This window comes from Brassica napus, chloroplast (assembly GCF_020379485.1).
Source record: "Brassica napus chloroplast, complete genome".
Taxonomy (NCBI): domain Eukaryota; kingdom Viridiplantae; phylum Streptophyta; class Magnoliopsida; order Brassicales; family Brassicaceae; genus Brassica; species Brassica napus.
In genome coordinates this window covers 55,711-82,500 of record NC_016734.1, presented here as the reverse complement: position 1 = coordinate 82,500, position 26,790 = coordinate 55,711, and the positions used below count along the sequence as shown (strand labels likewise).

General features: G+C 32.8%; 31 protein-coding genes and 2 non-coding genes across 34 annotated transcripts in view. All coding sequences in view use genetic code 11, as the record gives it.

Moving 5' to 3' along the window:
• Positions 1-182, top strand: part of rpl22 (ribosomal protein L22) — a 483-nt gene extending 301 nt beyond the window's left edge. The window contains exon 1 of the mRNA in view: positions 1-182. This exon is cut by the window's left edge and continues 301 nt beyond it. Coding sequence (YP_005089991.1) covers positions 1-182 — 182 coding nt within the window.
• rps3 (ribosomal protein S3) lies at positions 167-823 on the top strand. Its single transcript has one exon. It carries the CDS (start codon positions 167-169, stop codon positions 821-823), a length of 657 nt encoding a protein of 218 aa, YP_005089990.1.
• Positions 824-1,004: 181 nt separating this feature from the next.
• rpl16 (ribosomal protein L16) lies at positions 1,005-2,488 on the top strand. Its single transcript has 2 exons — positions 1,005-1,013; positions 2,084-2,488. Exons 1-2 carry the CDS (start codon positions 1,005-1,007, stop codon positions 2,486-2,488), a joined length of 414 nt encoding a protein of 137 aa, YP_005089989.1.
• A 115-nt stretch (positions 2,489-2,603) lies between these two features.
• On the top strand, positions 2,604-2,972 carry rpl14 (ribosomal protein L14). Its single transcript has one exon. It carries the CDS (start codon positions 2,604-2,606, stop codon positions 2,970-2,972), a length of 369 nt encoding a protein of 122 aa, YP_005089988.1.
• Positions 2,973-3,202: 230 nt separating this feature from the next.
• rps8 (ribosomal protein S8) lies at positions 3,203-3,607 on the top strand. The gene has a single exon. It carries the CDS (start codon positions 3,203-3,205, stop codon positions 3,605-3,607), a length of 405 nt encoding a protein of 134 aa, YP_005089987.1.
• Positions 3,608-4,089: 482 nt separating this feature from the next.
• rpl36 (ribosomal protein L36) lies at positions 4,090-4,203 on the top strand. The gene has a single exon. It carries the CDS (start codon positions 4,090-4,092, stop codon positions 4,201-4,203), a length of 114 nt encoding a protein of 37 aa, YP_005089986.1.
• Positions 4,204-4,303: 100 nt separating this feature from the next.
• On the top strand, positions 4,304-4,720 carry rps11 (ribosomal protein S11). Its single transcript has one exon. The coding sequence runs from the start codon at positions 4,304-4,306 to the stop codon at positions 4,718-4,720; it is 417 nt and encodes a 138-aa protein (YP_005089985.1).
• Positions 4,721-4,789: 69 nt separating this feature from the next.
• rpoA (RNA polymerase alpha subunit) lies at positions 4,790-5,773 on the top strand. The gene has a single exon. It carries the CDS (start codon positions 4,790-4,792, stop codon positions 5,771-5,773), a length of 984 nt encoding a protein of 327 aa, YP_005089984.1.
• A 200-nt stretch (positions 5,774-5,973) lies between these two features.
• Positions 5,974-7,189, bottom strand: petD (cytochrome b6/f complex subunit IV). Its single transcript has 2 exons — positions 7,182-7,189; positions 5,974-6,448 (listed from the first exon to the last, which is right to left on the bottom strand). Exons 1-2 carry the CDS (start codon positions 7,187-7,189, stop codon positions 5,974-5,976), a joined length of 483 nt encoding a protein of 160 aa, YP_005089983.1.
• Positions 7,190-7,386: 197 nt separating this feature from the next.
• On the bottom strand, positions 7,387-8,814 carry petB (cytochrome b6). Its single transcript has 2 exons — positions 8,809-8,814; positions 7,387-8,025 (listed from the first exon to the last, which is right to left on the bottom strand). Exons 1-2 carry the CDS (start codon positions 8,812-8,814, stop codon positions 7,387-7,389), a joined length of 645 nt encoding a protein of 214 aa, YP_005089982.1.
• A 134-nt stretch (positions 8,815-8,948) lies between these two features.
• On the bottom strand, positions 8,949-9,170 carry psbH (photosystem II protein H). Its single transcript has one exon. The coding sequence runs from the start codon at positions 9,168-9,170 to the stop codon at positions 8,949-8,951; it is 222 nt and encodes a 73-aa protein (YP_005089981.1).
• Positions 9,171-9,274: 104 nt separating this feature from the next.
• On the top strand, positions 9,275-9,406 carry psbN (photosystem II protein N). The gene has a single exon. It carries the CDS (start codon positions 9,275-9,277, stop codon positions 9,404-9,406), a length of 132 nt encoding a protein of 43 aa, YP_005089980.1.
• Positions 9,407-9,471: 65 nt separating this feature from the next.
• psbT (photosystem II protein T) lies at positions 9,472-9,573 on the bottom strand. Its single transcript has one exon. The coding sequence runs from the start codon at positions 9,571-9,573 to the stop codon at positions 9,472-9,474; it is 102 nt and encodes a 33-aa protein (YP_005089979.1).
• Positions 9,574-9,771: 198 nt separating this feature from the next.
• On the bottom strand, positions 9,772-11,256 carry psbB (photosystem II 47 kDa protein). Its single transcript has one exon. The coding sequence runs from the start codon at positions 11,254-11,256 to the stop codon at positions 9,772-9,774; it is 1,485 nt and encodes a 494-aa protein (YP_005089978.1).
• A 490-nt stretch (positions 11,257-11,746) lies between these two features.
• Positions 11,747-13,843, top strand: clpP (ATP-dependent Clp protease proteolytic subunit). The gene is made up of 3 exons: positions 11,747-11,815; positions 12,751-13,044; positions 13,616-13,843. Exons 1-3 carry the CDS (start codon positions 11,747-11,749, stop codon positions 13,841-13,843), a joined length of 591 nt encoding a protein of 196 aa, YP_005089977.1.
• Positions 13,844-14,024: 181 nt separating this feature from the next.
• On the top strand, positions 14,025-14,126 carry rps12 (ribosomal protein S12; one part of a trans-spliced gene, as the record gives it; the record has 2 gene entries for this part). Coding sequences YP_005089976.1 and YP_005089931.1 both cover positions 14,025-14,126 — 102 coding nt within the window.
• A 747-nt stretch (positions 14,127-14,873) lies between these two features.
• On the top strand, positions 14,874-15,227 carry rpl20 (ribosomal protein L20). The gene has a single exon. It carries the CDS (start codon positions 14,874-14,876, stop codon positions 15,225-15,227), a length of 354 nt encoding a protein of 117 aa, YP_005089975.1.
• Positions 15,228-15,523: 296 nt separating this feature from the next.
• rps18 (ribosomal protein S18) lies at positions 15,524-15,829 on the bottom strand. Its single transcript has one exon. It carries the CDS (start codon positions 15,827-15,829, stop codon positions 15,524-15,526), a length of 306 nt encoding a protein of 101 aa, YP_005089974.1.
• A 224-nt stretch (positions 15,830-16,053) lies between these two features.
• rpl33 (ribosomal protein L33) lies at positions 16,054-16,254 on the bottom strand. Its single transcript has one exon. The coding sequence runs from the start codon at positions 16,252-16,254 to the stop codon at positions 16,054-16,056; it is 201 nt and encodes a 66-aa protein (YP_005089973.1).
• A 416-nt stretch (positions 16,255-16,670) lies between these two features.
• psaJ (photosystem I subunit IX) lies at positions 16,671-16,805 on the bottom strand. The gene has a single exon. It carries the CDS (start codon positions 16,803-16,805, stop codon positions 16,671-16,673), a length of 135 nt encoding a protein of 44 aa, YP_005089972.1.
• Positions 16,806-17,147: 342 nt separating this feature from the next.
• Positions 17,148-17,221, top strand: trnP. The gene has a single exon. It is a non-coding gene; the product is annotated as a tRNA-Pro (tRNA).
• A 190-nt stretch (positions 17,222-17,411) lies between these two features.
• trnW lies at positions 17,412-17,484 on the top strand. Its single transcript has one exon. It is a non-coding gene; the product is annotated as a tRNA-Trp (tRNA).
• A 129-nt stretch (positions 17,485-17,613) lies between these two features.
• petG (cytochrome b6/f complex subunit V) lies at positions 17,614-17,727 on the bottom strand. The gene has a single exon. It carries the CDS (start codon positions 17,725-17,727, stop codon positions 17,614-17,616), a length of 114 nt encoding a protein of 37 aa, YP_005089971.1.
• Positions 17,728-17,914: 187 nt separating this feature from the next.
• petL (cytochrome b6/f complex subunit VI) lies at positions 17,915-18,010 on the bottom strand. The gene has a single exon. It carries the CDS (start codon positions 18,008-18,010, stop codon positions 17,915-17,917), a length of 96 nt encoding a protein of 31 aa, YP_005089970.1.
• Positions 18,011-19,370: 1,360 nt separating this feature from the next.
• psbE (photosystem II protein V) lies at positions 19,371-19,622 on the top strand. Its single transcript has one exon. It carries the CDS (start codon positions 19,371-19,373, stop codon positions 19,620-19,622), a length of 252 nt encoding a protein of 83 aa, YP_005089969.1.
• Positions 19,623-19,631: 9 nt separating this feature from the next.
• psbF (photosystem II protein VI) lies at positions 19,632-19,751 on the top strand. The gene has a single exon. The coding sequence runs from the start codon at positions 19,632-19,634 to the stop codon at positions 19,749-19,751; it is 120 nt and encodes a 39-aa protein (YP_005089968.1).
• Positions 19,752-19,776: 25 nt separating this feature from the next.
• psbL (photosystem II protein L) lies at positions 19,777-19,893 on the top strand. Its single transcript has one exon. The coding sequence runs from the start codon at positions 19,777-19,779 to the stop codon at positions 19,891-19,893; it is 117 nt and encodes a 38-aa protein (YP_005089967.1).
• Positions 19,894-20,069: 176 nt separating this feature from the next.
• Positions 20,070-20,192, top strand: psbJ (photosystem II protein J). The gene has a single exon. It carries the CDS (start codon positions 20,070-20,072, stop codon positions 20,190-20,192), a length of 123 nt encoding a protein of 40 aa, YP_005089966.1.
• Positions 20,193-21,175: 983 nt separating this feature from the next.
• On the bottom strand, positions 21,176-22,138 carry petA (cytochrome f). Its single transcript has one exon. It carries the CDS (start codon positions 22,136-22,138, stop codon positions 21,176-21,178), a length of 963 nt encoding a protein of 320 aa, YP_005089965.1.
• A 221-nt stretch (positions 22,139-22,359) lies between these two features.
• Positions 22,360-23,049, bottom strand: cemA (envelope membrane protein). Its single transcript has one exon. The coding sequence runs from the start codon at positions 23,047-23,049 to the stop codon at positions 22,360-22,362; it is 690 nt and encodes a 229-aa protein (YP_005089964.1).
• Positions 23,050-23,520: 471 nt separating this feature from the next.
• Positions 23,521-24,075, bottom strand: ycf4 (photosystem I assembly protein Ycf4). Its single transcript has one exon. The coding sequence runs from the start codon at positions 24,073-24,075 to the stop codon at positions 23,521-23,523; it is 555 nt and encodes a 184-aa protein (YP_005089963.1).
• A 422-nt stretch (positions 24,076-24,497) lies between these two features.
• psaI (photosystem I subunit VIII) lies at positions 24,498-24,611 on the bottom strand. The gene has a single exon. It carries the CDS (start codon positions 24,609-24,611, stop codon positions 24,498-24,500), a length of 114 nt encoding a protein of 37 aa, YP_005089962.1.
• Positions 24,612-25,273: 662 nt separating this feature from the next.
• accD (acetyl-CoA carboxylase beta subunit) lies at positions 25,274-26,743 on the bottom strand. Its single transcript has one exon. The coding sequence runs from the start codon at positions 26,741-26,743 to the stop codon at positions 25,274-25,276; it is 1,470 nt and encodes a 489-aa protein (YP_005089961.1).
• Positions 26,744-26,790: the final 47 nt, after the last annotated feature.

The following is a 26,790-nucleotide window of genomic DNA, read 5'->3' as shown; positions in this document are numbered from 1 at the left end:
GACGGAGTTACCCAATAAAAAGATCCACTTGTCATATAACTATCGTATTGGAAGATATATCCTTATATCAACAATATGAAGAATATTTAATGTATTTAAAAAAACCTGGATGCAGCAATGAAAACATAAATCTAACATGTTACGATACATATAGTAGTGGAGGCCCATGGGACAAAAAATAAATCCACTTGGTTTCAGACTTGGTACAACCCAAAGTCATCATTCTATTTGGTTTGCACAACCAAAAAAGTATTCTGAAGGTTTAGAAGAAGATAAAAAAATACGAGACTGTATTAAAAATTATGTCCAAAAAAATATAAGAATATCCTCTGGTATGGAGGGAATTGCACGTATCGAAATTCAAAAAAGAATCGATCTCATTCAGATCATAATCTATATGGGATTTCCTAAATTATTAATTGAAGATAAACCCCGAAGAATCGAAGAATTACAGATGAATGTTCAAAAAGAACTTAATTGTGTCAATAGAAAACTCAACATTGCTATTACCCGAATTTCCAATCCGTATGGGCATCCTAATATTCTTGCAGAATTTATAGCTGGCCAATTAAAAAATCGCGTTTCTTTTCGAAAAGCAATGAAAAAAGCTATTGAATTAACTGAACAGGCGAATACAAAAGGAATTCAAGTACAAATTGCAGGACGTATCGACGGAAAAGAAATTGCACGTGTTGAATGGATCAGAGAAGGCAGAGTTCCTTTACAAACAATTGAAGCTAAAATTGATTATTGTTCCTATACAGTTCGAACTATTTATGGGGTTTTAGGAATAAAAATTTGGATATTCGTAGACGAAGAATAAAAAAACTTTATTTGTCTTTACATTTTATCCAATGATAAAAAACGAAAACTATGTAGTATAACACTATAAAGAAATAAAAATAAAAACTTGTAGTCTTCTTTTTTATGTTTAAGAAAAAAAAATAAGCAATTCTATAAGGTTGAATAAACATTTCCATCAAAACTCCTTTGATATAATTGCTATGCTTAGTGTGTGACTCGTTGGTTTAGGGTTAGATTACGATAAAAAAAAAAAAGAACTTACCAACTAATAACTACAGCATTAATAAATAACCTAAGCAACTCATTGCTTCGCATTATCTGGATCCAAAAAATTAGTCAAGATATGATAGGCTGATCATATCATTGGAGCAACTGACTAAAAAAAAAGAATAAAGAAAGATGATTATTAAGTTATGAAAGGTAATCAAAAAGTATGCGGATAAATGGAAGGATGAAAGAAAGAGCGAAAAAATTGAATATTAATGATATATGATTCCAATTTGGAAAATCTATGAGGTCACTGTAAGAAAAGCAATGTAATAAAGCATCAATACAGATTCATTCATAATAATTAGATAAATAATAATAATTAGATAAATCTGTTCCGAAAACAAAAAATTAAGAGCCTTGAGACAATCAAAACTGAGAAAATTGCCTCAAAAAAAAAAGAAATTCAAAATTTCATGTAAAAGCTCCATTGTAGAATTCAGGCCTAATGATTAATCAAGAAGCGATGGGAACGACGGAACCCATGAATATATAGGATTCTAGTGAACAAGAAATCTTAGTAATTCATTGGACAGGATGGCGGAATAAACCAGAAACTTTATTATCTATTCTGATTTTGATTCTGAGACCTCGGGGGATAAACAGCAAACTTAAATAGATATTGAAAGAGTAAATATTCGCCGGCGAAAAATTGGTTTTTTTTTTTCAAATAAAAACAGTAATAAAAGATGAAAAAAACAATGAAAAAAAAATAAGGATTTGTTATAATATTCTAACTCTAATAAAAATTACATTTGTAATGATGATATTACGTTATTTTTAAATAAATCGAAATAAAATTGATCTTTGATTCTATTTCAAAAAAGACATACACAAATTTAGAAGAGATAAGATGAAATAAAAAAAAAATACCATGATTAATAGGATTAATCATTAACTACATCTATATCTTAATTAATCCTTTTATTCGCGAGGAGCTGGATGAGAAGAAACTCTCACGTCCAGTTCTGCAGTAGAGATGGAATTTCTCATTTAGAAAAAACCCATCAACTATAACCCAAAAAGAACCAAATTTCGTAAACAACATCGAGGAAGACTAAAAGGAATATCCTCTCGTGGGAATCGTATTTGTTTTGGCAGATATGCTCTTCAAACACTTGAACCCGCTTGGATTACATCTAGACAAATAGAAGCAGGGCGACGAGCAATGACACGAAATATACGACGTGGTGGAAAAATTTGGGTACGTATATTTCCAGACAAGCCAGTTACAGTAAGACCCGCGGAAACGCGTATGGGTTCTGGGAAAGGATCCCCAGAGTACTGGGTAGCTGTGGTTAAACCAGGTAAAATCCTTTATGAAATGGGTGGTGTACCAGAAAATATAGCCAGAAAAGCTATTTCAATCGCGGCATCAAAAATGCCTATAAAAACCCAATTCATTATTTCTGAATAGGAATATAGAATGAAAAAGCTAAATAACATTTAAGGATAAAAAGATTCTAAGTTTTTTTTGACAAACAATATTTTTTTTACTTCGTCCTTTGCACTAAAAGAAGAGATACAAAAATATGATTCAACCACAAACCTATTTGAATGTAGCAGACAACAGCGGGGCTCGAAAATTGATGTGTATTCGAATAATAGGAGCTAGTAATCGCCGCTATGCTCATATTGGTGACGTTATTGTTGCTGTAATCAAGGAAGCAATCCCAAATACTACTCTAGAAAGATCAGAAGTGGTCAGAGCTGTAATTGTACGTACTTGTAAAGAACTCAAACGTAAGAATGGGACGATAATACGATATGACGACAATGCCGCAGTTGTCATTGATCAAGAAGGAAATCCAAAAGGAACTCGCGTTTTTGGGGCGATCCCACGGGAATTGAGACAATTAAACTTTACTAAAATAGTTTCATTAGCTCCTGAAGTATTATAAGACCTAAATATCGATAGTTAATATAGGATAGGATTAAAAAAATGGTATTGAAATCAAATTAATTATAATTAATAGATTGTGTATCACGCATATACCCTTAATAATTTTATATATTAATAATTGAATTCATATATTAATATATAATTCGTCTCTATTTTTATATAAATAAAAGAAAAATAACATGTTGATTATATCAAAATTATAGAACAATTAAGGAATTTTAACTTATCATGGGGAAAGACACTATTGCTGATATAATAACCTCTATACGAAATGCTGACATGAATAGAAAAGGAACAGTTCGGATAGGATCGACTAACATCACCGAAAGCATTGTTAAAATACTTTTACGAGAGGGTTTTATCGAAAACGTAAGGAAACATCGCGAAAACAATCAATATTTTTTGATTTTAACCCTAAGACATAGACGAAATAAGAAAGAATCCTATAAAACGATTTTAAATTTAAAGAGAATAAGCCGACCGGGTCTACGAATCTATTCTAACTCTCAACGAATTCCACGAATTTTAGGCGGAATAGGAATTGTAATCCTTTCAACTTCTCAAGGTATAATGACAGATCGAGAAGCTCGACTAAAAAGAATCGGCGGAGAAATTTTGTGTTATATATGGTAATCCTTCTAATATCAAAATTGGATATCCGGAACTTAGCATTTGTGAAAAAAAAGGGGGGGGGGTTGTGTAATACCACCCCTGCTAAAAAAGTTTAGAATTTTTTACCCCGAATGAAATTAAAGAAAAAAATGAATTAATGAAAGTTTTCTTTATGAATCACTTCCGAACGGTATGGTTCGATTTTGTTTAGATACTAAAGATTTTTTTTATTTTAGGTCATGCTTCTGAAAGGATTCGACATATTTTTGTATAGGTATACCTATAGGAGAAAAAGGGGGGTAAAAATTTTAGTAAGTTCTTAGGTATTAAGTTAATCGGGGAACAGCCACTTTCTAGACTCCATAACAAGGATTCAAATAAGTCAGTGGTTTTTTGAAATTCAACATTCCTTTCACGAAGATACAATTCAAGATTCAAAAATATCAAGAAACCTTTTTTTCGTCCAACAATAAGTATATTAAGAGAATTAAGGAATAACAACTATGAAAATAAGGGCTTCCGTTCGTAAAATTTGTGAAAAGTGTCGGCTAATCCGTAGGAGGGGACGAATTATAGTAATTTGTTCCAACCCGAGGCATAAACAAAGACAAGGATAATCTTACTAAAGGAAAAGGCACTTCCAAGGAGCTAGTAAAAAAAAGGTCCGTTTTGACATGAAATGGATATATCCATATATTTCTTGTGAAATGAAAAAATATGGCAAAACCTATATTAAGAATTGGTTCACGTAAAAATACCCGTAGTGGTTCACGTAAAAATGTACGTAGAATACCAAAGGGAGTTATTCATGTTCAAGCAAGTTTCAACAATACCATTGTGACCGTTACAGATGTACGGGGTCGGGTGATTTCTTGGTCCTCCGCGGGTACTTGTGGATTCAGGGGTACAAGAAGAGGAACACCTTTTGCTGCTCAAACCGCAGCAGGAAATGCTATTCGAGCAGTAGTGGATCAAGGTATGCAACGAGCTGAAGTAAGGATAAAAGGCCCTGGACTAGGAAGAGATGCAGCATTACGAGCTATTCGTAGAAGCGGTATACTTTTAAGTTTCGTACGAGATGTAACCCCTATGCCACATAATGGTTGTAGACCCCCTAAAAAACGACGTGTATAGAACTAAATAAAGGCTGAAAGGGTTTCAAGAGAAATAAATGATTCAATGATCTGATCAAATAAAATTACTATGGTTCGAGAGAAAGTCAAAGTATCTACTCGGACACTACAGTGGAAGTGTGTTGAATCAAGAAGAGACAGTAAGCGTCTTTATTATGGACGCTTTATTCTGTCTCCACTTATGAAAGGTCAAGCCGACACAATAGGCATTGCGATGCGAAGAGCTTTACTTGGCGAAATAGAAGGAACATGTATTACACGTGCAAAATCTGAGAACATACCACATGACTATTCTAACATAGTCGGTATTCAAGAATCAGTACATGAAATTTTAATGAATTTGAACGAGATTGTATTAAAAAGTAATCTATATGGAACGCGCAACGCGCTTATTTGTGTCCAAGGTCCCGGATATATAACTGCTCGAGACATAGTTTTACCGCCCTCTGTGGAAATCGTTGATAATACACAGCATATAGCTACCTTAACGGAACCAATAAATTTGTGTATTGGATTAAAAATCGAGAGGAATCGCGGATATAGTTTAAAAATGTCAAATAACTTTGAAGACCGAAGTTATCCTATAGATGCTGTATTCATGCCTGTTCAAAATGCGAATCATAGTATTCATTCTTATGGGAATGGGAATGAAAAACAAGAGATTCTTTTTCTAGAAATATGGACAAATGGAAGTTTAACTCCTAAAGAAGCACTTCATGAAGCCTCCCGGAATTTGATTAATTTATTTATTCCTTTTCTACATGTAGAAGAAGAAACGTTCTATTTAGAGAACAATCAACATCAAGTTACTTTACCCCTTTTTCCTTTTCATAATAGATTAGTTAACCTAAGAAAAAAAAAAAAAGAACTAGCGTTTCAATATATTTTTATTGACCAATTAGAATTGCCTCCCAGAATCTATAATTGTCTCAAAAAGTCCAATATACATACATTATTGGATCTTTTGAATAACAGTCAAGAAGACCTTATCAAAATGGAACATTTTCACATAGAAGATGTAAAAAAGATATTAGACATTTTAGAAAAAAAATAAAAAAAGCATTAAAAAAAATTTGACTAAAAAGTCAATTTAAAATTGAAATGGATTTTAAACCTTCAACGTAATTTCGATTTTCCAGTCAAACCTATTTTACTTAATAAAATTAATTTAGATATGTATCTAGGGAGAATTCATTTTGAAATGACTACTCCCTAGATACCCACGCCTTTTATTTTACAATTGAATAAATTTAATTAAAAAAGACCTAAAGTTAGAGATTTATCAATTGGTAATGTTGCTCCAATACCTAACCACAGGGCCACCACGGTGCCAATCAAAAAGACGGTTGTCGCGACTGGACGACGAAATGGATTTTGGAACTTATTAACATTTTCCAAAAAGGGTACGGTTAATAATCCCGCCGGTACTGAAGCCATTAAAAGAACACCCAATAATTTGTTAGGCACTGTACGAAGTATTTGAAATACAGGAAAGAAATACCATTCAGGTAATATTTCCAAAGGAGTTGCAAAAGGATCCGCAGGTTCACCAATCATTGATGGTTCTAAAACCGCTAAGCCTACGTTACAGGCAATGGTACCAAGAATGACTACTGGAAAAATATATAAAAGATCATTGGGCCATGCGGGCTCTCCGTAATAATTATGACCCATACCTTTAGCTAATTTAGCTCGTAATACAGGATCATTCAAATCTGGTTTTTTTGTTATTGGGATAGGTGAATTCTTATGGATCCATCCCCCGAGGGAACCGGACATGATAATTTTTCATCATCCGGCTCGAGCAAGAATTAACCAAACTAAATTAATACATACAAAAAATATATATGTTATCCACAAGTATTTAATATGTAAAAAAAGAATTATCCGATTCCAAAGTTATTGCAACTAAAGATTACCATAAATTCCATTCTTACAGGTAAATGCTCAACACCCACGTAAGCTTAAAAGTTGATCATGATTAAGTGCTTTCTGGATCGTCTCATACCTTATCAATTAATCCTTAATCTCAAAAATTATATCGAGATTTTTCAAATACAAAGGATTTACTTGTTACTAATGAAGTCTACCCTCTACTCTTCATTAGATCCTGTATTCACTCCGATAGTATCAGAAATCGAGTCGATGCAGAGGAAATGAATGCATTTACATACTATTAATTTTTTATTTTTTTAGCTCTTTTTTAGTAAAAAATAGCTAAAAACATAATCCTGATTATGTTCCATCCCTTAATCTCCTGGATTTTTGGATTTTACGGAGCCCACTCATCCACGACATCGTCGGGTATTATGATCATAGAAAAGATTCTCTTCAAGTGAACCAGCCTATCCCCTGTATGGGGCTTACACAGTGGTTGGAACAAAGACACATTTGGTTGTGAATTCCAATGTAGCAGATAAAGTCATATTTCTGCACGGCCCGATCAATAGTTCAAGTCACACACTCCCATAATCCATTTTCTCTTCATAGAATTCCCTTCAACTTTTTATGTCAAAAAAATAATACAATATTGTGGAGTTGAAGGGAAATATCCAAATACATGTCTTATTTTTTTAATAATCCATATTTATAGCAATAAAATACGATTGTTCCTTCACCAAGTAATAAGATAAATTAGTAATTAAAAATATCTAGAATCTATATTATTTATAAGGGACCAGAAATACCTTGCTTACGTATCATTAAGAAATGCATTAACATAAATACAGCCGTAAGAAGAGGTAATACAAAAGTGTGTAAACTATAAAAACGAGTCAAAGTGGATTGTCCAACACTAGCACTTCCGCGTAATAATTCTACAAGAGGCGATCCTATTACCGGAATAGCGTCAGGTACACCTGTTACAATTTTGACTGCCCAATAGCCAATTTGATCCCAAGGTAAAGAATAACCTGTTACACCAAAAGATGCGGTCAATACACCCAGAACCACACCAGTAACCCAAGTTAATTCGCGAGGTTTTTTAAAACCACCGGTGAGGTATACACGAAATACGTGCAGGATCATCATTAGGACCATCATACTTGCCGACCATCGATGAACTGATCGGATTAACCAACCAAAGTTAGCTTCAGTCATTATATATTGAACAGAAGCAAAAGCCTCAGTAACAGTTGGACGGTAATAAAAAGTCATAGCAAATCCCGTAGCTACTTGTACTAAAAAACAAGTAAGGGTAATTCCTCCTAGACAATAAAATATGTTGACATGCGGAGGAACATATTTACTAGTTATATCGTCTGCAATCGCTTGAATCTCAAGACGTTCTTCGAACCAATCATAAACTTTATTGAGATAGGTAAACCAAGGTTCCTCCCCCTCCAAGAACTGTATATGAGAATTTCATCTCGTACAGCTCAAACAAAAAAAAGACCCAAATACTGATTGAAACGGATATGGAATATAAAGTTTTAAACTTCTCTCTCATTCAATATTATTTAAGAGTCAAAATGCGAAAGCTCTTCTTTGTGGTTAAATGCCAAAAACTCAAGTCAGCTCATACGTCTTTATGTTGTGTTGATCGTTACAGGCCTCTTGAATCTTCTAGATTACCTACCGTTATTGTCTTTTTTAGTTGGTATTTGTATGGAATGGGAATACGGATTTCTTCTTGTTTTCTTTATTATTGATAGGAATTTTCTTGTTAAGACCCTACTTATTAATTGAAACCTCAGATTCATACGAAAACCACGATAATTCAATGAAACCTTCAAAGTCCAAAGTTCACTGAGTGAGAACCATTGGATCATCACTTATTCAATAAAAAAAAAAAGAGCTATAATGATTAAAAACATAAAATACAAAGAAGCGTTTGTCCTTTGATCTAAATAAGAGTTTAAAAGCAGAAAAAAATTGATTTATGAAAATTTATAAGATAGAACGGAAAGAAGTCCGGCTACGAGGTCTAAGTATTAAGTATGAATCATAGTTCGAAAACTTTGTGATCTATTTGATCTATTTCGTGCTCCAGATACTCGAATGAATATCCGACGAAATAAAACCATCTTGATAAAGATGACAGACCCCCTTCTCTGTACTATCCATAGGGTCAATTCTAACAAGTCACACACTCATATTCCGGAAATATACAATGCAGAAAAAAATTTCGCGGTCGAACTACCAAAGGAGAATAGGTGCAAAATTTTAGACCTACATACTTTACTTTTTTGTATCGAACAAAAAGCTAGCACTTCAAGATTCTTCTCAGTCTAATTCATTGAAATTCCATCCAGTAGAACAGAGGAATTATAAATCTCCAAAATAATAGATAGGAATACCGCAAATAGTGCCATTGCAACACCCATCAAAGGGGTCGTTCCCCATCCAGGAGCTACTTTACCATATTCAGAATTCAACGGTTTCAATAACTTCCCTACAGTAGTGCTTCTTGGACCAGATCTAGAACTATCTTCAACAGTTTGTGTAGCCATAAATCTTATTTTGTATTCATTACGATCTGTTGACTTTGTATACCATTCCGTTGTAAATAAACGATCTTAGCATAGATCCATTGTGGTCTTTCAATTATATAATAATGGAAACAGCAACTCTAGTCGCCATCTTTATATCTGGGTTACTTGTAAGTTTTACTGGGTATGCTCTATATACTGCCTTTGGGCAACCCTCTCAACAACTAAGAGATCCATTCGAGGAACACGGGGACTAGTTGACGTAATCAGCCTCCAAATAGTTGGAGGCTGATTACGTCAATGAAGAGAATGAAAAATTATTTCATTTTTTAGTTGAAATTGTAGGCGGTTCCCGAAAAAAAATAGCGAAAAAAATGATCCCTAAAGTCGATACTAAGAGAAATGTATAAACCAATGCTTCCATAAATTTGATCGTGGTTTACAATTATAGCTTTCATACCTGTTTTGTTTATGTTTACTGAAGGAGTATACCTCCGGATAAAGAACAAAAAAGAGTCAAAGAAACGGCAGCGATTTAAATCAAGATTCCTACAGTACCCTACCTATTAAATGAAATCAAAAAAATCGCAAACAGAAACTAAAAGAAAAAAGCAATGTTGCATCAGACTGCTTGTCTTTTTGTAGTTGGATCTCCAAGTTTTTGGAATGCCCCAAATTCCACCTGAGCATCCAAATCTGGATCAATACCAGCAAAAACATCTCTGAAGAGGGTTCTAGAACCATGCCAAATGTGTCCAAAGAAGAAAAGTAGAGCAAACGAAGCATGCCCAAAAGTAAACCAACCTCTTGGACTGCTACGAAAAACACCATCGGATTTCAAAGTAGCACGATCTAATTCAAAAATCTCACCCAATTGAGCCCGTCTAGCATATTTTTTCACAGTTGCGGGATCACTATAACTTACTCCATTGAGTTCACCACCATAAAACTCAACAGTTACACCTACTTGTTCGACACTATATTTAGATTCTGCCCTTCTAAACGGGACGTCGGCTCTAACAATTCCGTCTCCGTCTACCAAAACAACCGGAAATGTTTCAAAAAAAGTAGGCATACGGCGTACAAAAAGTTCACGCCCTTCTTTATTTCTAAAGACGGGGTGTCCTAACCATCCAACAGCTATTCCATCCCCATTGTCCATTGAACCCGCTCGGAATAATCCCCCTTTTGCTGGATTATTACCAATATAATCATAAAAAGCTAATTTTTCAGGAATTTTAGACCAAGCTTCTGATACACTTTGATTTTCAGCTAGTCCGGCACTAACTCTTCGATATATTTCTTGTTGAAAGTATCCCTGATCCCATTGATAACGAGTAGGACCAAATAATTCGATGGGAGTAGTTGCAGAACCATACCACATAGTTCCAGCAACAATAAAAGCTGCAAAAAAGACAGCAGCAATACTACTGGAAAGGACGGTTTCAATATTTCCCATACGTAATCCTTTGTATAGACGTTGAGGCGGACGAACACTAAGATGGAATAAGCCCGCTAATATACCCAACGCCGGAACAAAAGGGTCAAAACCCTCCACGCCCCACGCCGGATTTACGGGTTGGACCTTTCCGGTTAGTCCATAAGGGTCGGATACCCATATTCCAGGACCATATAATCCTGTTACATGAAATGCGCCAAAACCAAAGCAAGCCACTCCTGAAAGAAATAAATGAATTCCAAAAATCTTGGGCAAATCCAAAGAAGGTTTTCCTGTACGTTCATCACAAAAAATTTCTAGATCCCAATATACCCAATGCCAAATAGCTGCCAAGAAGCACAAGCCAGAAAACACGATATGTGCTGCGGCTACCCCTTCGTAACCCGGATTCGTTATAGTCCCTCCTGTAATATTCCAACCGCCCCATGAATTGGTTATTCCTAAACGAGTCATGAAAGGTATAACGAACATACCTTGTCTCCACATTGGATCAAGAACAGGGTCGGAGGGATCAAAAACAGCTAATTCATATAGAGCCATGGAACCGGCCCAACCAGCAACCAGAGCAGTATGCATTATATGAACCGAAAGCAAACGACCGGGATCATTCAATACAACAGTATGAACACGATACCAAGGCAAACCCATGGAAATACCCCTTTATCAATGAAAAATAGACACTATGTAACTTTATTGCATTGGAAAAAACTATGTTACGGACCCCCCCTTTTTAGGTAATTATTTCGGAGAAAGGATTAATATTTGTTCTATTCTGTTAGTAATAATGGAACAATTCGATTCATAGGAAAAAAGGGAAGCGGATCTATTCTATATCCGATAAGTACCAATACGCAATGGGGGTGAATCCTATGTTATATGAACCAAGATAGCTATTGTTGTTCAGAAGCCCGTTCGTAAAAAGTTTCCTTTAATTTTTATTCATTCTCTCTTACTTTACTTTTATTTTATATTTTATTTTAGCTTATTCAACTTCTGTATTAAATATGATTAATTTAAATATGATTAATATTAATAAAGTAGGAAAAAAGGATAATATGATAAAAAAAAATGAAACCCCAGTCTTACGTTTCCACATCAAAGTGAAATAGAGAACTTCATTCTCTTTTTTTTTCATTTCATGCCTATTGGCGTTCCAAAAGTACCTTTTCGAAGTCCTGGAGAAGGAGATACATCTTGGGTTGACATATAGTGCGACTTGTCAGATATATTGGGCTATATGGGATTTCCCCATTTTCTCCCTCGATCGAGATATCCTCTGTTTCGCTCAAAAAGATTGATTGAATTATCAAAAATTTGTAACGCGAAGCGCAAAAAATAAATTAGAATTAAATGCAGGGAGTATTTAGATTGATATTAGATTATCAAAAATTTTTTATGGTTTACGTGATCGGACTAATAAAATTAAGTATCCAGGCTCCGTTTAGCAAAAATCCAATTGATAATTAATATATAATATTTTTATAATTACTACTTAATATGATATGAATATGATATCAAAATTATGATAAAAATTCTATTAAAAAATAAAAAAAATACAAAAAATTGAAACAGGGTGATCTAAAACTGTTGATCAAATAAAATAATATAATTAAAAATTTATTGACTATTTGACAGAAGACATGTGAAAGAAATGAATTGAAAAAAAAAGAAGGAGTAGTAAAAAAAAAAAAGACGCGGTATTTGGTTCATTTGTCCTATATGTGCAAATCAAAATCGGGCAAATTTTTCCTTTTACTCGGAGTAGAGCATAAACCTAAAAAAACGGAATAAAAAAAGGAAGAAGCCCATTCAGGAACAAGAAAAAACCATCCCCATTTCAACTGAATCTCGATGAAAAAAAAATATCAATGAATCAAGTTAGTCTGACAGGCCTAATCAATCGTTTTATTATTTTATTATTAGGATTATAATATCTAATAAATAAAAGGGGCCAAAACTTATTTATTTTTTCTTTTACTTTTAAAAGGGAAGCAAGCCCTTCCCTTATTAAGTTAGAAAGAAAAGCCTTCTCTGAAAAAAAGGGGGGGTTGGAATCGACACATTGATTTTTTAACAATTTTTGTTGAACCGTATGCATCAAAAGGTGCCTGTACGGCTCCTAAGGAATAAAATTTTATCCTAATCAACCGACTTTATCGAGAAAGATTGTTTTTTTTAGGCCAAGAGGTTGATACCGAAATCTCGAATCAACTTATTAGTCTTATGATATATCTCAGTATAGAAAAGGATACCAAAGATCTTTATTTGTTTATAAACTCTCCTGGTGGATGGGTAATATCTGGAATGGCTATTTATGATACTATGCAATTTGTGCGACCCGATGTACAGACAATATGCATGGGATTGGCCGCTTCAATAGCATCCTTTATCCTAGTCGGAGGAGAAATTACCAAACGTATAGCATTCCCTCACGCTTGGCGCCAATGAGTTTTTTTATTTTAGAGAAAAAATACTATGCCTTCGCCCTCGGAAATATGAATTAGTTAAGTAATAATAGCATGGCACTTCGAATTCGATATGAAATTTTTTAGATTAAAAAAATTAGATTATATATTGAAAGAGTAGTATGGGATAAGAAAGGGGTATTTAAAATGATATCTTCCCTATTCGGGCACATCCCAGCGTCACAAACTTTGTTTTCACACCGGAAGCTTATTTACAAAAACAAAAAAAAAGACACTTTGGGATTGCTGAATCATAGACGGATCAAAAAAAATGATATATAAAGCAACGGAACCATCATAGTATTTTTTTAACTCCTACAAAACAAAAAAGAAGGATGGTAATTGGATCATTTATGGATCCGCGTATAATAGAACCTATATTTTGTTTTCTTTCGCCGAAAGGAAAGGTCAAAAACGTAAATTCCATTCTAGAGCCGTATGCAACGCACAAAAAAAGCCTGTACGGTTATTCAAATTTCTCTGTTTTTTTGGTTATCTCGCCTCATTCTGCGAAATAGAAAAAGCTTTTCTATTATATCATCAGGGTAATGATCCATCAACCCGCTAGTTCGTTTTATGAGGCACAAACGGGAGAAGTTATCTTGGAAGCGGAAGAACTACTAAAACTTCGCGAAACCATCACAAGGGTTTATGTACAAAGAACGGGCAAACCTATATGGGTTGTATCCGAAGACATGGAAAGGGATGTTTTTATGTCAGCAACAGAAGCCCAAGCTCATGGCATTGTTGATCTTGTAGCGGTTCAATAAAAATAGGAGCGATTTCATGCAAATCTACCACTGCTAATTTTATATCTTTTTAGATTAAAGGTTTAGTTTCATATTCTCTTCAATATATTTTTTTTATATTGAAGAGAATCTTGAAGAGAAGTAATTCAGAATTAGCCGGTTAGAACCCATCTAAACCAGCCCATTATTTATATGATTCCGTATGCCAACCATTAAACAACTTATTAGAAATACAAGACAGCCAATCCGAAATGTCACAAAATCCCCAGCGCTTCGGGGATGCCCTCAGCGACGAGGAACATGCATAGACTGAAACACAAAAAGGAAATTCTTTTTGAAATATCAAGGATCAGTACCTGTTAATAAAATAGAATGGAGGAACTCGATTCATTATTTCAAAAAGATAGATCATTCATATCTTCTATTGTGTCTGAAACTTATGGTTTACATTGGTGCAAATCCAATCAACTCCATTTTTTAGAAAACCCCCAATGATAACAAATGGTTATCAATTAAGCGGGGGAAATCCCATTTTTTATTAAAAAGATTCCACTCTTGAAAGAAAAAACGGACTAACAGGGTAAATGACCAAATCAATTTTAAAATAAAATACCGTTACTGTATAAAGTGGATCTCATTGTGAAAGATCTATTACTGGAATATTAATGGGGTAGAGCCAAAGAATGTGAATTGTACAAGTTACCAATAGTATTGATTAATTAAAAGAAGGAGCTCCGGTGTATAGAGAGGACCTCACCGTTTTAGAAGTAACCATAGAAACGAAGGAACCCACTATTTATCCATTTCTATTTACTACTTTTTGTAGTTATTCTATTTTTTTTATATCAAGTACCAAGGCAATTTATCCTTTCAAAGCAAAGGAAAATACCTAGCCAAAAATAGTGGTGGGGAAGGTTAGAGTAGCAAAAGCCATTGGAATTTTTTTTTATACATTGGAATAATTCGTTTGGTTATTAATGACTAGTAAAGGGGAAAAGAATAACTAAAACTAAAAAAAGAATTAGTTATTCATCAAAGTTTGATTTATTCAATGACTAGAATTAAACGCGGATATATAGCTCGGAGGCGTAGAACAAAACTTCGTTTATTTGCATCAAGCTTTCAAGGGGCTCATTCACGACTTACACGAACTATGACTCAACAGAGAATAAGAGCTTTAGTTTCGGCTCGTCGGGATAGGGGTAAAAGAAAAAGAGATTTTCGTCGTTTATGGATCACTCGAATAAATGCCGTAATTCACGAAACGGAGGTATTCTATAGTTATAACCGATTCATACACAATCTGTACAAGAAGCAATTACTTCTTAATCGAAAAATACTTGCACAAATAGCTCTATTAAATAGGAGTTGTCTTTATACGATTTCAAATGAGATCAAAAAATGAGGGGATTGGAAGAAATCCACTAAAATATTTGAAATAGAGTTCTTAAGTAGAATAAGCTCGGGGAGGGTAGAGTAGAAATTAGTATTATAAAAAAAGTCGTCAAAACAAAACGAGGGTATATAGTCGCTAAAAAAAGACTTATTCTTTTTCTTTTCGACGATTCTTTTCTTTTTTTTTTTTTTTTATGACAGAAACAGACGTAACAATCAAATTTTGATTCTTGATTGGATTTGTCGAACAAAATATTAACCTCTTTTTTAATTCCTTCAGATTAGTTATTCAATTGAAGAATAAGTCTATTTTTTTCTGGTTCTAAGGCTAGTAGTTCTAGGGGTCGACTCACTTCTTTCAAATTGTTTCTGATTATTAAGAAAAGGTAACAAAGATAAAATACGAGCTTGTTTTATAGCAATAGTAATTAATCGTTGTTGTTTTAAAGTTACTCTATTCACCCGTCTAGATAATATTTTTCCTTGTTCACTAATAAATCGACTAATTAAACTCATGTTTCTATAATCAATTCGATCCCCCGATTGGATCGGGGGCAAACGCCGACGAAAAGATCGCTTGGATTTAGTAAAAGGTCGCTTAGATTTATTCATAATTTTTTATTCCTTACCTATAAAATCCTATTTTTGATCGGATCAAAATAAAAACGATTGCTATTTCTATATAGGATAGAGTTTCTATATAGAATTAAGAATATAGGATTTGATTTCTTTCTATTATTTTATTTGTTTATATTTATATATATGTAATAATACGTAGATACTCTCATTATTCCTGTTCTTAAAATAAAATTTGACATACAAGCACTCAATTTTATCTATTTCTTAATTTCCCCATGAATTGTATGTTTATAACAATAGGGACAGAATTTTCTCAATTCCAATCGACTAGGAGTGTTATGCCGATTCTTTTGAGTAATATATCTGGAAATTCCAGCCGATTCTTTCTTAATATCATTTCGAACACAACTGGTACATTCCAAAATAATTGTTACTCGAACATCTTTACCTTTGGCCATGAAACCTCCTTTGGATTTATGATTCACCCCCAATCTTCTATTTTAATTTTAGGGTCCATAAAGAACAAGAACAAAAAAAATAGAAGCTGTTAATTAACTCAAAAAAATGTCTTAAATATTTCGTTGCAATGAATATTAATTAGTAATTAAATAAAAAGAAAATAATAAGTAATATAATGATTTTTTGAAAAATATATTTCAAATCTTTGTACAGTATTTTTTTTAAGTATCTCGTAGGATACTCTTTCCCTAGCAACACTTTTTTTTTAATTGGATCCTGAACCCTCGTTTTTATGACCTTTCGGCCCCCCTTTTTTTTTTCTAATTCTTTTTTTAGAATTAGAAAAAAAAGGGGGGGTTATTCCCCGATCGTTGATCGTATCTCTAAATTTTTTTATCCTTTCTGATGTTAATAACTAGAATGAAAAAAAGGGAAATGTTAATGCATCTGGAAATAAACGATTAATCTCTATTAATAAACCTGCTAACGAAACGAACCATAGAGTACTTAGTACCGGTGCTACGGAAAGATATGTTTTTAGATCTCGCATTTGAAATCCTCCTTCTTTCTTCTTTATTGTATTACAATATATATAGTAATATATATAACTATAGATGTACATGTAGTTAAGAAGTTCTTGTATTTGTATATGTAACCCCCCATTTTCAAAATTAGAATTGAAATATTGTCTACTAGAACGATCTTATAGATTCCATTTTCAAATGGAAACGCCTTTTTATGTAAATTTGAAATTGATAGGATTTGCCTAAAAAAAGTAATTTTTTTAATTATACTTATATATATGTTTGTTATCTGATATGAAACAAAAAAAAAAGAAGGATGTGGAAAACAAGATAGGAATTGTTTACAATGACACTGTAAACCAATCGAAAGGGATGTAGCGCAGCTTGGTAGCGCGTTTGTTTTGGGTACAAAATGTCACGGGTTCAAATCCTGTCATCCCTACCTAATTACTGCTCAGAAGAGCAGTAACGAGGAATCCATTTTAGATTTATCTTTTTTTAATAAAATTGGACATACATATAATTCTGAATTTTATGATATACTATGATATAGTATATACGTACAAAATCGATTCGAGTTAAAGAATGTCCTCTTTCTAGCCTTTTCGTTTTTTTATAAAAAACAAGAAAAGCGCTCTTAGTTCAGTTCGGTAGAACGTGGGTCTCCAAAACCCAATGTCGTAGGTTCAAATCCTACAGAGCGTGATGTCACTCTTGTTTATTAGATTGTGTCAAAATTCCACTGTTCGCAAATAATTGAGCAGCAATCTGAATTCGACCTCCCGCATATGAAAGCAAGAAGGAGGTCAGTCAAAAAAAAGAGATGTTAATTAATCAAAAGTCCAACTGATCACCACGTCTGTATTGTAAATAAGCAGTTACGAATAATCCAGCCAAAGTAATAGGAATTAGACCTAAGACGATTCCAAATAAAGAAACTTCAATCATTTCAATTTTATTTTGTTTTCATTTTTGAAAGGGAGAAAAGAGAGGTACTATCTATTCCTAGCTCTTAATCTGTATTGCCGACGAATCTCAATGACCAAAATTGGGTAATTAACACGGTAAGGAACTATCGAACATATGAAATACCATATAAATCTTTTTTGATCAAAAAAGATTCATTCAATTAATTTCAAATAAGTCGTATTTTGCTTAGACCAATAAATAGAACTGAGGTTATAGTTAAAGCTGCTAGTAGAAAACCGAAATAACTAGTTATAGTAGGCATGAAGGGACTCAATAAAATATGTTTTTTTATACATATGTTTCTAAAGTACTTCCCGAAGTTTCAATAAAAAAATTTTTTAAAGTAAAGATAGATACAAATACTAGTTCCAAGAATCAAAAAATTAAATTGAAAATTTGTGAGTTATCAAGCATTATCGGTGGTATGAACAAAAATAGAGAAAAAGAAAAAACGAAATTCATCGTCTTTGGCATCTGCACCATCTCAGGATTCAGAATTCACGTAACTGATTCATTGAAAAACTCTTTAAGAAATTAATAAGAAAAAATAATACATAAAAAAATAACTCTATTATATAACTTCAGTTAAAACATAGAACTTTTTTTGAATAAACATGTAAAAATTTTTAAAAATTTGATTCTTTTTTTTTTAAGTGACCTTAGAACCTAGAATATGCCCCCTTCTACATTTATTCAAATTGAAATAAATTCAATTTTGAATAAAGTAGATTAATATAGTAGAGCAGTTTTCTTCATTTAATCTATGAAATTAAACCAAAAAGCAGTATCCTACACGGAGAACGAGATCAGTCAAAAAAAGAGTTATTTATTTTAACTAGATTTTTAAAACTTGTAATTAGCAATTTCTATTATCGTTTCCTTTCTAGGTTTTAGGTTTTTTTCTTTCGATATTATATAGAAAATAGAGTGAAAAACCCATCATCTTTGTAGTTAGTTAAAGAAAGAAAAAACCTTTAAATTGAATACAACAAAACAATGCACGCATTCCAAAGATTTAGTATTATTATTTTTTTATTATTTGTTGTTCTTTTGAATTGATCCAAAACTATTCTTCCTTTTCTTGTTACTGGAAATTAATTCCTTAAAATAAAATGAAATAAAAAGCAAAAACGGGGGGGGGTCACATTATCATTACAAAAAAATATCTTCTACAATTATGCATATGCAACAAAAATGAAATTGATGGGTTTTGGATTCAATTGACTTGGGACAATATGAGAATTTCCTTAATGAATTATTAGAATTAGAAACCACCCTCTTGAATTTTCATTTTATCTAATCTTTAGTTTATTTTCTAGTCCAAAACAAATAAAGGATCAAAGCCCCTATAGATTACAGATACAGGAATTTGAAGAAGTGGAACATGGTTATACATCGACAAGCAAAAAAAAAAACGAAATAAATTATCTAACACTTCAGTTCTATACTAATTCAAATTGCGTTGTGTGTCAGAAGAAGGATAGCTATACTGATTCGGTAGACTCTAAAAATACCCTTGGTACTTTATTGACGATCTCACAAAGATGTAATCTCAGTGAATTTGAATTTACTGATTCATCTTTTACAGAATCGATTCCCTACAAGAATATCTGGAGTTCAGTATGTCTGGAAGCACAGGAGAACGTTCTTTTGCTGATATTATTACCAGTATTCGATACTGGGTCATTCATAGCATTACTATACCTTCCCTATTCATTGCGGGCTGGTTATTCGTCAGCACCGGTTTAGCTTACGATGTGTTTGGGAGCCCTCGTCCAAACGAGTATTTTACAGAGAGCCGACAGGGCATTCCATTAATAACAGGCCGTTTTGATTCTTTGGAACAACTCGACGAATTTAGTAGATCTTTTTAGGAGGACCCAATGACTATAGATAGGACCTATCCAATTTTTACAGTGCGCTGGTTGGCTGTTCATGGACTAGCTGTACCTACCGTTTCTTTTTTGGGGTCAATATCAGCAATGCAGTTCATCCAACGATAAACCGAATTCAATTATTTATAGAGCTATGACACAATCAAATCCGAACGAACAAAATGTTGAATTAAATCGTACCAGTCTCTATTGGGGGTTATTACTCATTTTTGTACTTGCTGTTTTATTTTCAAATTATTTCTTCAATTAAAATTAAGTAAAATTAAGAAAAGAGCGTAGAATAATAAAATAAAAAACAAAGAGTAGTAATTTTCTTATCCCATTCGTTTTCTTATCCCATTCGGATGGATTATATATCATAATTATCTCTGACTGTTTATGTTTCTAGCATGACCACTCGATGAAATGTGGAGGGAAGCAGGATAAATGGCTGATACTACTGGAAGGATTCCTCTTTGGGTAATAGGTACTGTAGCTGGTATTCTTGTGATCGGTTTAATAGGTATTTTCTTTTATGGTTCATATTCAGGATTAGGTTCATCCCTGTAGAAATTGGATGAACTGAGTTATAGACGTGAAAACATAAGAACTCAACGGGGCCCAACTCTTCCTTCTTTGTCTGATTCGAGGGGGTCCCGTTGAACTGCTAATAATCAGAACAATTTTTATCGTGTTTTTGAAAAATGAACTTAATTAGATTAGTAGGTTAGGAGCATATAGTATTTATTATTAACCTTTCAAAGATCGAAAAAAAGGGGGGGGGGTCACTTAATTTTATTTTTCTGCTTTCCCGACTGACACAATATTTTTTATCATTAGATCTATCATTAAAATTTTGTCTATACTCTATACTAATAGAAGTTTTTTCTTATTTTTTTAGTATTTCATCAAACTTGAAATGAAAATAAATAAAACTACAAAAAGTAACTATTATTAATACTATTAATTAATAATTATATATACGATATATATTAATATAGATATATTAAAACCTTATATATATAGAAACAGTAATATATATGTAAACTAAGAATAGGATTTTTTAACGAATGCAATTAAGAATGACAAGATCGACACAAGAAAAGGATGTCTAAAATTCCTTTTCTTGTGTCGAAGACTCGCAAGACAAGTAATACTCCCTATAGTCCCTAAAATTTGTTATTTCGCCAATTTCTAGTTCCCTTTTTTCTACGCTTGCTTTCCTTATTTTAGTATCTAGTCAAATTTTTCCATTCTAAATTACATTAGAAAAAAACTCTTGATTATTGATACATTCTATCAATTTCAATTGGTCACTAACGACAGAGTTACATCACACCCCCTCCCATTTTTCAATACAAATTTGTATTGAAAAATAAAGAAAAGGGGGGTAAAGTGAATTCTTCTTAATATACATACTAGGATTAGGACTATCAGACAAGTAATTCCTGACACCTGGTCGAAATCGAAAGTCTAAAGAGAGGCAAAAAGGCTTTTGATAATTTTTTTTGTTCTTTCTTTTTTACGAATTTGATAAGGCGAAATAGACAGATCTAAAAATTCATTTCGGATAATTGAACCTTCTCAAACTGTTTCTTTTTAAGAACCAAAAAGATTTGTGCCAAAACAACAGATCCTAAGAAGAACAAAAGGCCTTGGACACGTAATGGATCTTGAAGTACTATTTCCGCATCCCCCTGACCAAACCCACCCACATTAGGATTGCTTGTTAATGGTTGATCGAGTTTAATGGATTCGCCCTCTGAAACAAGAAGTTCTAGGCCTCGAGGGATAATATCAATTACTTGGCGTTCATTCGATGCATCCACTATGGTTATTTCGTATCCCCCTTTTTCTTTTCGTAAAATTTTACTTATTATCCCTCCTGCCGTAGCATTATAAACTGTATTGTTACTTTTGCTACCATCAGGATAAATCTGACCCCTTCCCCTATTTCCACCTACGTATATAGGATATTTTAAGAAGTGAACATCTTTATTAGTAGCAGGGTCTGGGGCAAGAATAGGAAAGGTTATTTCACTATATTTTTGACCAGGAACAGGACCTATCACAAGAATATTTTTTTTATTGGGGCGATAATTCTGAAAAGACAGATTTCCTATCTTTTCTTTCATCTCGGGTGAAATACGATCGGGGGGGGCTAATTCAAACCCCTCCGGTAAAATAAGAACAGCTCCCACATTCAAAGCTCCTTTTTTACCATTAGCTAGAACTTGTTTTAGCTGCATATCATAAGGAATTTTAACAACTGCTTCAAATACAGTATCAGGAAGTACCGCTTGTGGAACCTCAATATCCACGGGCTTACTAGCTAAATGGCAATTGGCACATACAATACGCCCAGTTGCCTCTCGTGGATTTTCATAATTCTGCTGGGCAAAAATTGGATATGCACTTGAAATGGATGCCCAAGTTATTATATATATCATGAGTGAGACAGATATGGAGCGAGTAATCTCTTCCCTTATCCAAGAAAAGGTATTTCTAGTTTGCATGGTCCAATCGTTTATCCCGAAAATTTCTACAATAAAGTTAGGTAGGTCGATAATATACTTCCCTAGCCACAATTCTGCTATTTACATTTACTGAAAAAATAAATTTTTTTGAAATATACAAGGAATCCCTCGTGGGTAAAAAAGAGTAAAGTAAATACGACTTTGATTTGGTTATGATGTATAAAGTAAGAAAGAGTAGAATTGGATCAGTGAATCGTTTTTTAGTCATTTATTGCATGATAAATCACTACAAGTGACGGAGATACACGATTTAAATAACGAAAGATCCAATATTTAAAAATTGTATCAAGAATGACTGGAAAGGTAGAAACTAGACCAGATAAAATTTGCTCATAATGAGCAAACCCAAAATCTTTGTAAATATAACCAATCATTAGTTCCCAACCGTGAGGCGAATGGAATCCGATACATAAATCAGTTAATAAAAGAATCGAAAAAGCTTTAATTGTATCACTTAAATTATATAGGAATTCTTGAACCCAAGAATTGAGAATAAAAAGCTTTTCCTTACCCCAAAAGGAATAACCACTTAGAATAACGAAAGATATTAGATTTGTCGAGAAGTGCAAGATTGTATGGATACGATACTCATTGTGTATTTTGATGAATTGGATCGTTTCTTTGTGGATTCCTAGACGAAATTGTTGTAAATCGGTTTCTGGGTATTCCTTTATCATTTCATCCAGCTGGAATAGTTCCTCTAATTGTATGAATTTTTCTAGAACACTTTTTTCTTGAATATCATTCAAGAAAGTTTCGCATTGTCTAGTATTCCACCAATTAGTAATCCAAGTTTTCAAACTTTTATTACAGCAGAGAGAGATCAACCAGGGCAAAAAGACTATAGATGTAAAATAAAAAAAAGGAATGAATGCTTTCTTTTTTGCCATTTTGAATCTGTGAATTGTTAATGAACCTACCGCATTTGTGGATTCTATTAGATCTACTATTTCTATCGAGCATGAGTTTCTATTCTAATTCAAATAGAATGTATTGAGCCTATAATCCCTTTTCTCTTTTTCTTTTGATTCAATACTTAGTCTTTGCTTTGAATCTAGAAAGAATACAGAAATAGACTCAGAATACACTTACAATTTGAATAAAGAAAAAATTGTATTTCCAGGATGTTATTCCCCCTTTTTTCGATCAATACTAAAAGAACTTTTTTGAATTTTTAAAATAAAAAATATGATTCTATTTTCGAGACGAATAAACTCCCTTTCTTTTCTATCAAATATATAAAAAAAAACGAGCATAAAAGAATAGATGAATGTTCAATTGAAAAAAAAGAAAGCAATTCTTTCGTTTTTTCTTCCTACTGCCAAAGGATTTAGTCTTTAAACTTTAAAAATGAATTCATTTCAAAATACTTCAATTGGTACACGCAAGAAGTAAGCCAATTCAGCAGCTTTTTGCTCAATTTCTCGTGTAGTAAAATTCTCATCAGTACGAATTAAAGGAATAGCCCCTTGACCTCTAATTTCCATATAAAGGACACGCCGGGCAGAAACACCCTCTTTAACTTCGATTCTGATCGACTGAATATCTTTCATAAGGAATCGTAAAAAGATGCGACGGCTTTTTCCAGGAAATCCCCAACGAAAAATCCGTACTATCCCTTCTTTTCGGTCGAAAAGATCATAACCACTACCCACATTCCACAAAATAGTGCACCACAAATAGCAACTAATAAAGAGACCCGCGATCCCATAGAAAGACATCACAATCCCTTGTGGAAAAAAAAGGATTTCCTGAGATGCAACTAACGATATAAAATTTTTACCAAGATAACTGGAAGTTCCAACCAATAAGAATCCCAATGAACCTAAAAATAGGATAAAGGCCCAGCAGAAATTACTTGTTTTTCGAGACCCCGTTATAAATTCTATCCATAGAGATTCTGATCGCCAACTCATATATATTAGATCCAGTTATACAATTTTTTGGAATTGAGAAAATATGACTTTCCTTTTTTTGTTTTCAAAGTAACTCTCATCAACTATAACTATTTTGTTGTGAACCTTTACTTTAGGAATAATTTATATAATTGTTTATATCTAAAATAATAAAATCTCCTTCCTTTATATGATCCCCTATAACTATATACATACAAATAAATACATTGACTTGAATTTCATCCAGCGGTCCGACGATGATCCATTTTTTCAAAAGAGCGCAAATTGAGTTACCCCATATAATACGTTTACACATGCATAAAAACTTTTTTTAGTTATGTTTGTAGGAATCTATGTGTTATACAATATTCTACCAAATGGGTCTTATCAAATCGAAGTTTTTAAAATAAAAAGGGGAGTTATACGATTCGGTCTCATCCGATCTAAAAAATCTTATTTTTTTGAATATGAAGAAATAAAGAAGCCATTGCAAGTGCCGGAAAGACTAGGCCTACTAAAGGCACAAAAATAGAGGGTAAGTTGTTGAAAGTTGTCATAAAATGGGGTACCTCAATTTAATATTTGTACCTGTTATTGTTATATTCTGAATTCTAAAGATATCTTAGAATATCTTGTAGTTTTATTATTTCTATTATATATATTATATAATTATACTAAGTATCTTTAAGTAAATATATATCGAATACTAATATACAACCTAATAGAAATAATAGAACCTACTAGAAATAGAATAAAAAAATAGGTACAAGAAATGCCAAACTAAATAAATGGACTTATTAATCTTTCAAAATAAAATAGATGTATTATCATAATCTCCCTGTTAGATTTATTATTCTTTTTGTTCTTTTTGTCTTCTAATAGTCATTAATAAAGAAAAAATTTTATTCCATTAAAATTTTATACAAAATTGATTGGAATCTGATCCACCAACAGGGAATTTTCGGGAAATGCAAAACGATGCAAGACTCTCTATAGATCTATATCTCTATTTGAATTATCTATCCATATGCAAGCAAGAGAGGAAAAAAACTTTGTTTTATTTTTCTAGTCGAATTTGAACTTCCCGAAAGCAAAAATTCACTTTTTATCTTGTTGATAAAGGTTTACTGAGTAGTAAACAAGAATATCGATAAAAAAATGATTCTAAAGAAAAATGAATTTTTCAGGGTTTTCGTTTAATTATGATAAACTAACTGTTTTATTTGATTTCATTTTTGTTCAAAGGAAAAAAAGCATGGAGCTGAAATAACTCACTCACAACACCTTTTAAAGGATTACGTGGTACAATTGCATCCAATAAGCCCTTACGTAATAAAGATTCAGCTGCTTGTGAACCTTCAGGCACGGCTTTTTTCAATGTTTGTTCAATTACTCTTTTACCCGCAAATGCAATATAGGCATAGGGTTCGGCAATAATGATATCCCCCAACATACCAAAACTTGCTGTCACCCCACCGGTAGTAGGAGATGTAAGAATTGATATATAGAATAACTTTTTACTTGATTGATAATCACATAAAACCGAAGAAATTTTAGCCATTTGCATCAAACTTAAACTTCCTTCTTGCATTCGTGCTCCTCCGGAAGAACACACTAAAATAAGAGGTAAACATTGATTGGTAGCATACTCGATCAAACGAGTTATTTTTTCGCCTACTACGGATCCCATACTACCCCCCATAAACTGAAAATCCATAACCCCAAGAGCTACCGGAATACCGTTTAATTGACCTGTACCTGTTTGAATAGCGTCAGTCAACCCTGTCTTTTTTTGAGCAGAGGCAATACGCTTTTTATAAGGTTCCTCCCTCGAATGAAATTTAATGGGATCCGCAGAGACCATGTCTTCATCCATAGGATTCCAAGTACCCGGATCAATCGAAAGCTCAATTCTCTCTGAACTGGTCATTTTCAAATAATGTCCACATTCTTCACAAACATTCATTTCGACTTTCTTATACATTAATCCATAACAATTGTCGCATTGAATCCACAATTGATTGTAGTTTTTAGTTATATCGAAATCCTTAGAACTCATTAAATTATTACGATTACTATTAGTTCTTATCTTGTCATTTTTGCTTTCACGAATCTTTCCACTTCCACTTTCACTACAAATGAAATTATAAATGTAACTTTCATTGGAATTATTACTATCGCTTAAAAAGTGACTATTAATACAGATGTGAGAACGAAAATAAGAGTCAATGCAACTATTAATGTGATTATTACAATTATATTTAGTATCCTTAATGTAAGGATCATAGTGCAGATCGTTGTCACCTTTAGATCTATTATTCAGATAACTAGAACTACAATAACTATAAAAAAAAATTTCTAGGTCACTCAAATCATTGTTAATCTCAAATTTTTTCTTTTTTATATCAAAATATATAGAATAACTATTTTTATTACTATCCCTAACAAAAAAGGTGTCATCCGATATGAAATTCCGAATGTCCTTGGAGTTAACTAAAAGATCAACATTATTGTAATAACTAGAACGCTCACCCCAACCATAAAAGTTTTTATCCATATCATATATAAACCGGTCTTTACTTATAGTAGTCTTTTCAATAGGAGCAAAACTATCCATTGCTTTACTTAGCTCGCCTCTGTATTCCAATTCTCCCTTAGAAAACATCAAATTGAACCACGATTTTTCCATAGAGCTTCTGGCCTCTATTTACATGAAAATAAAATAACAATAGATGA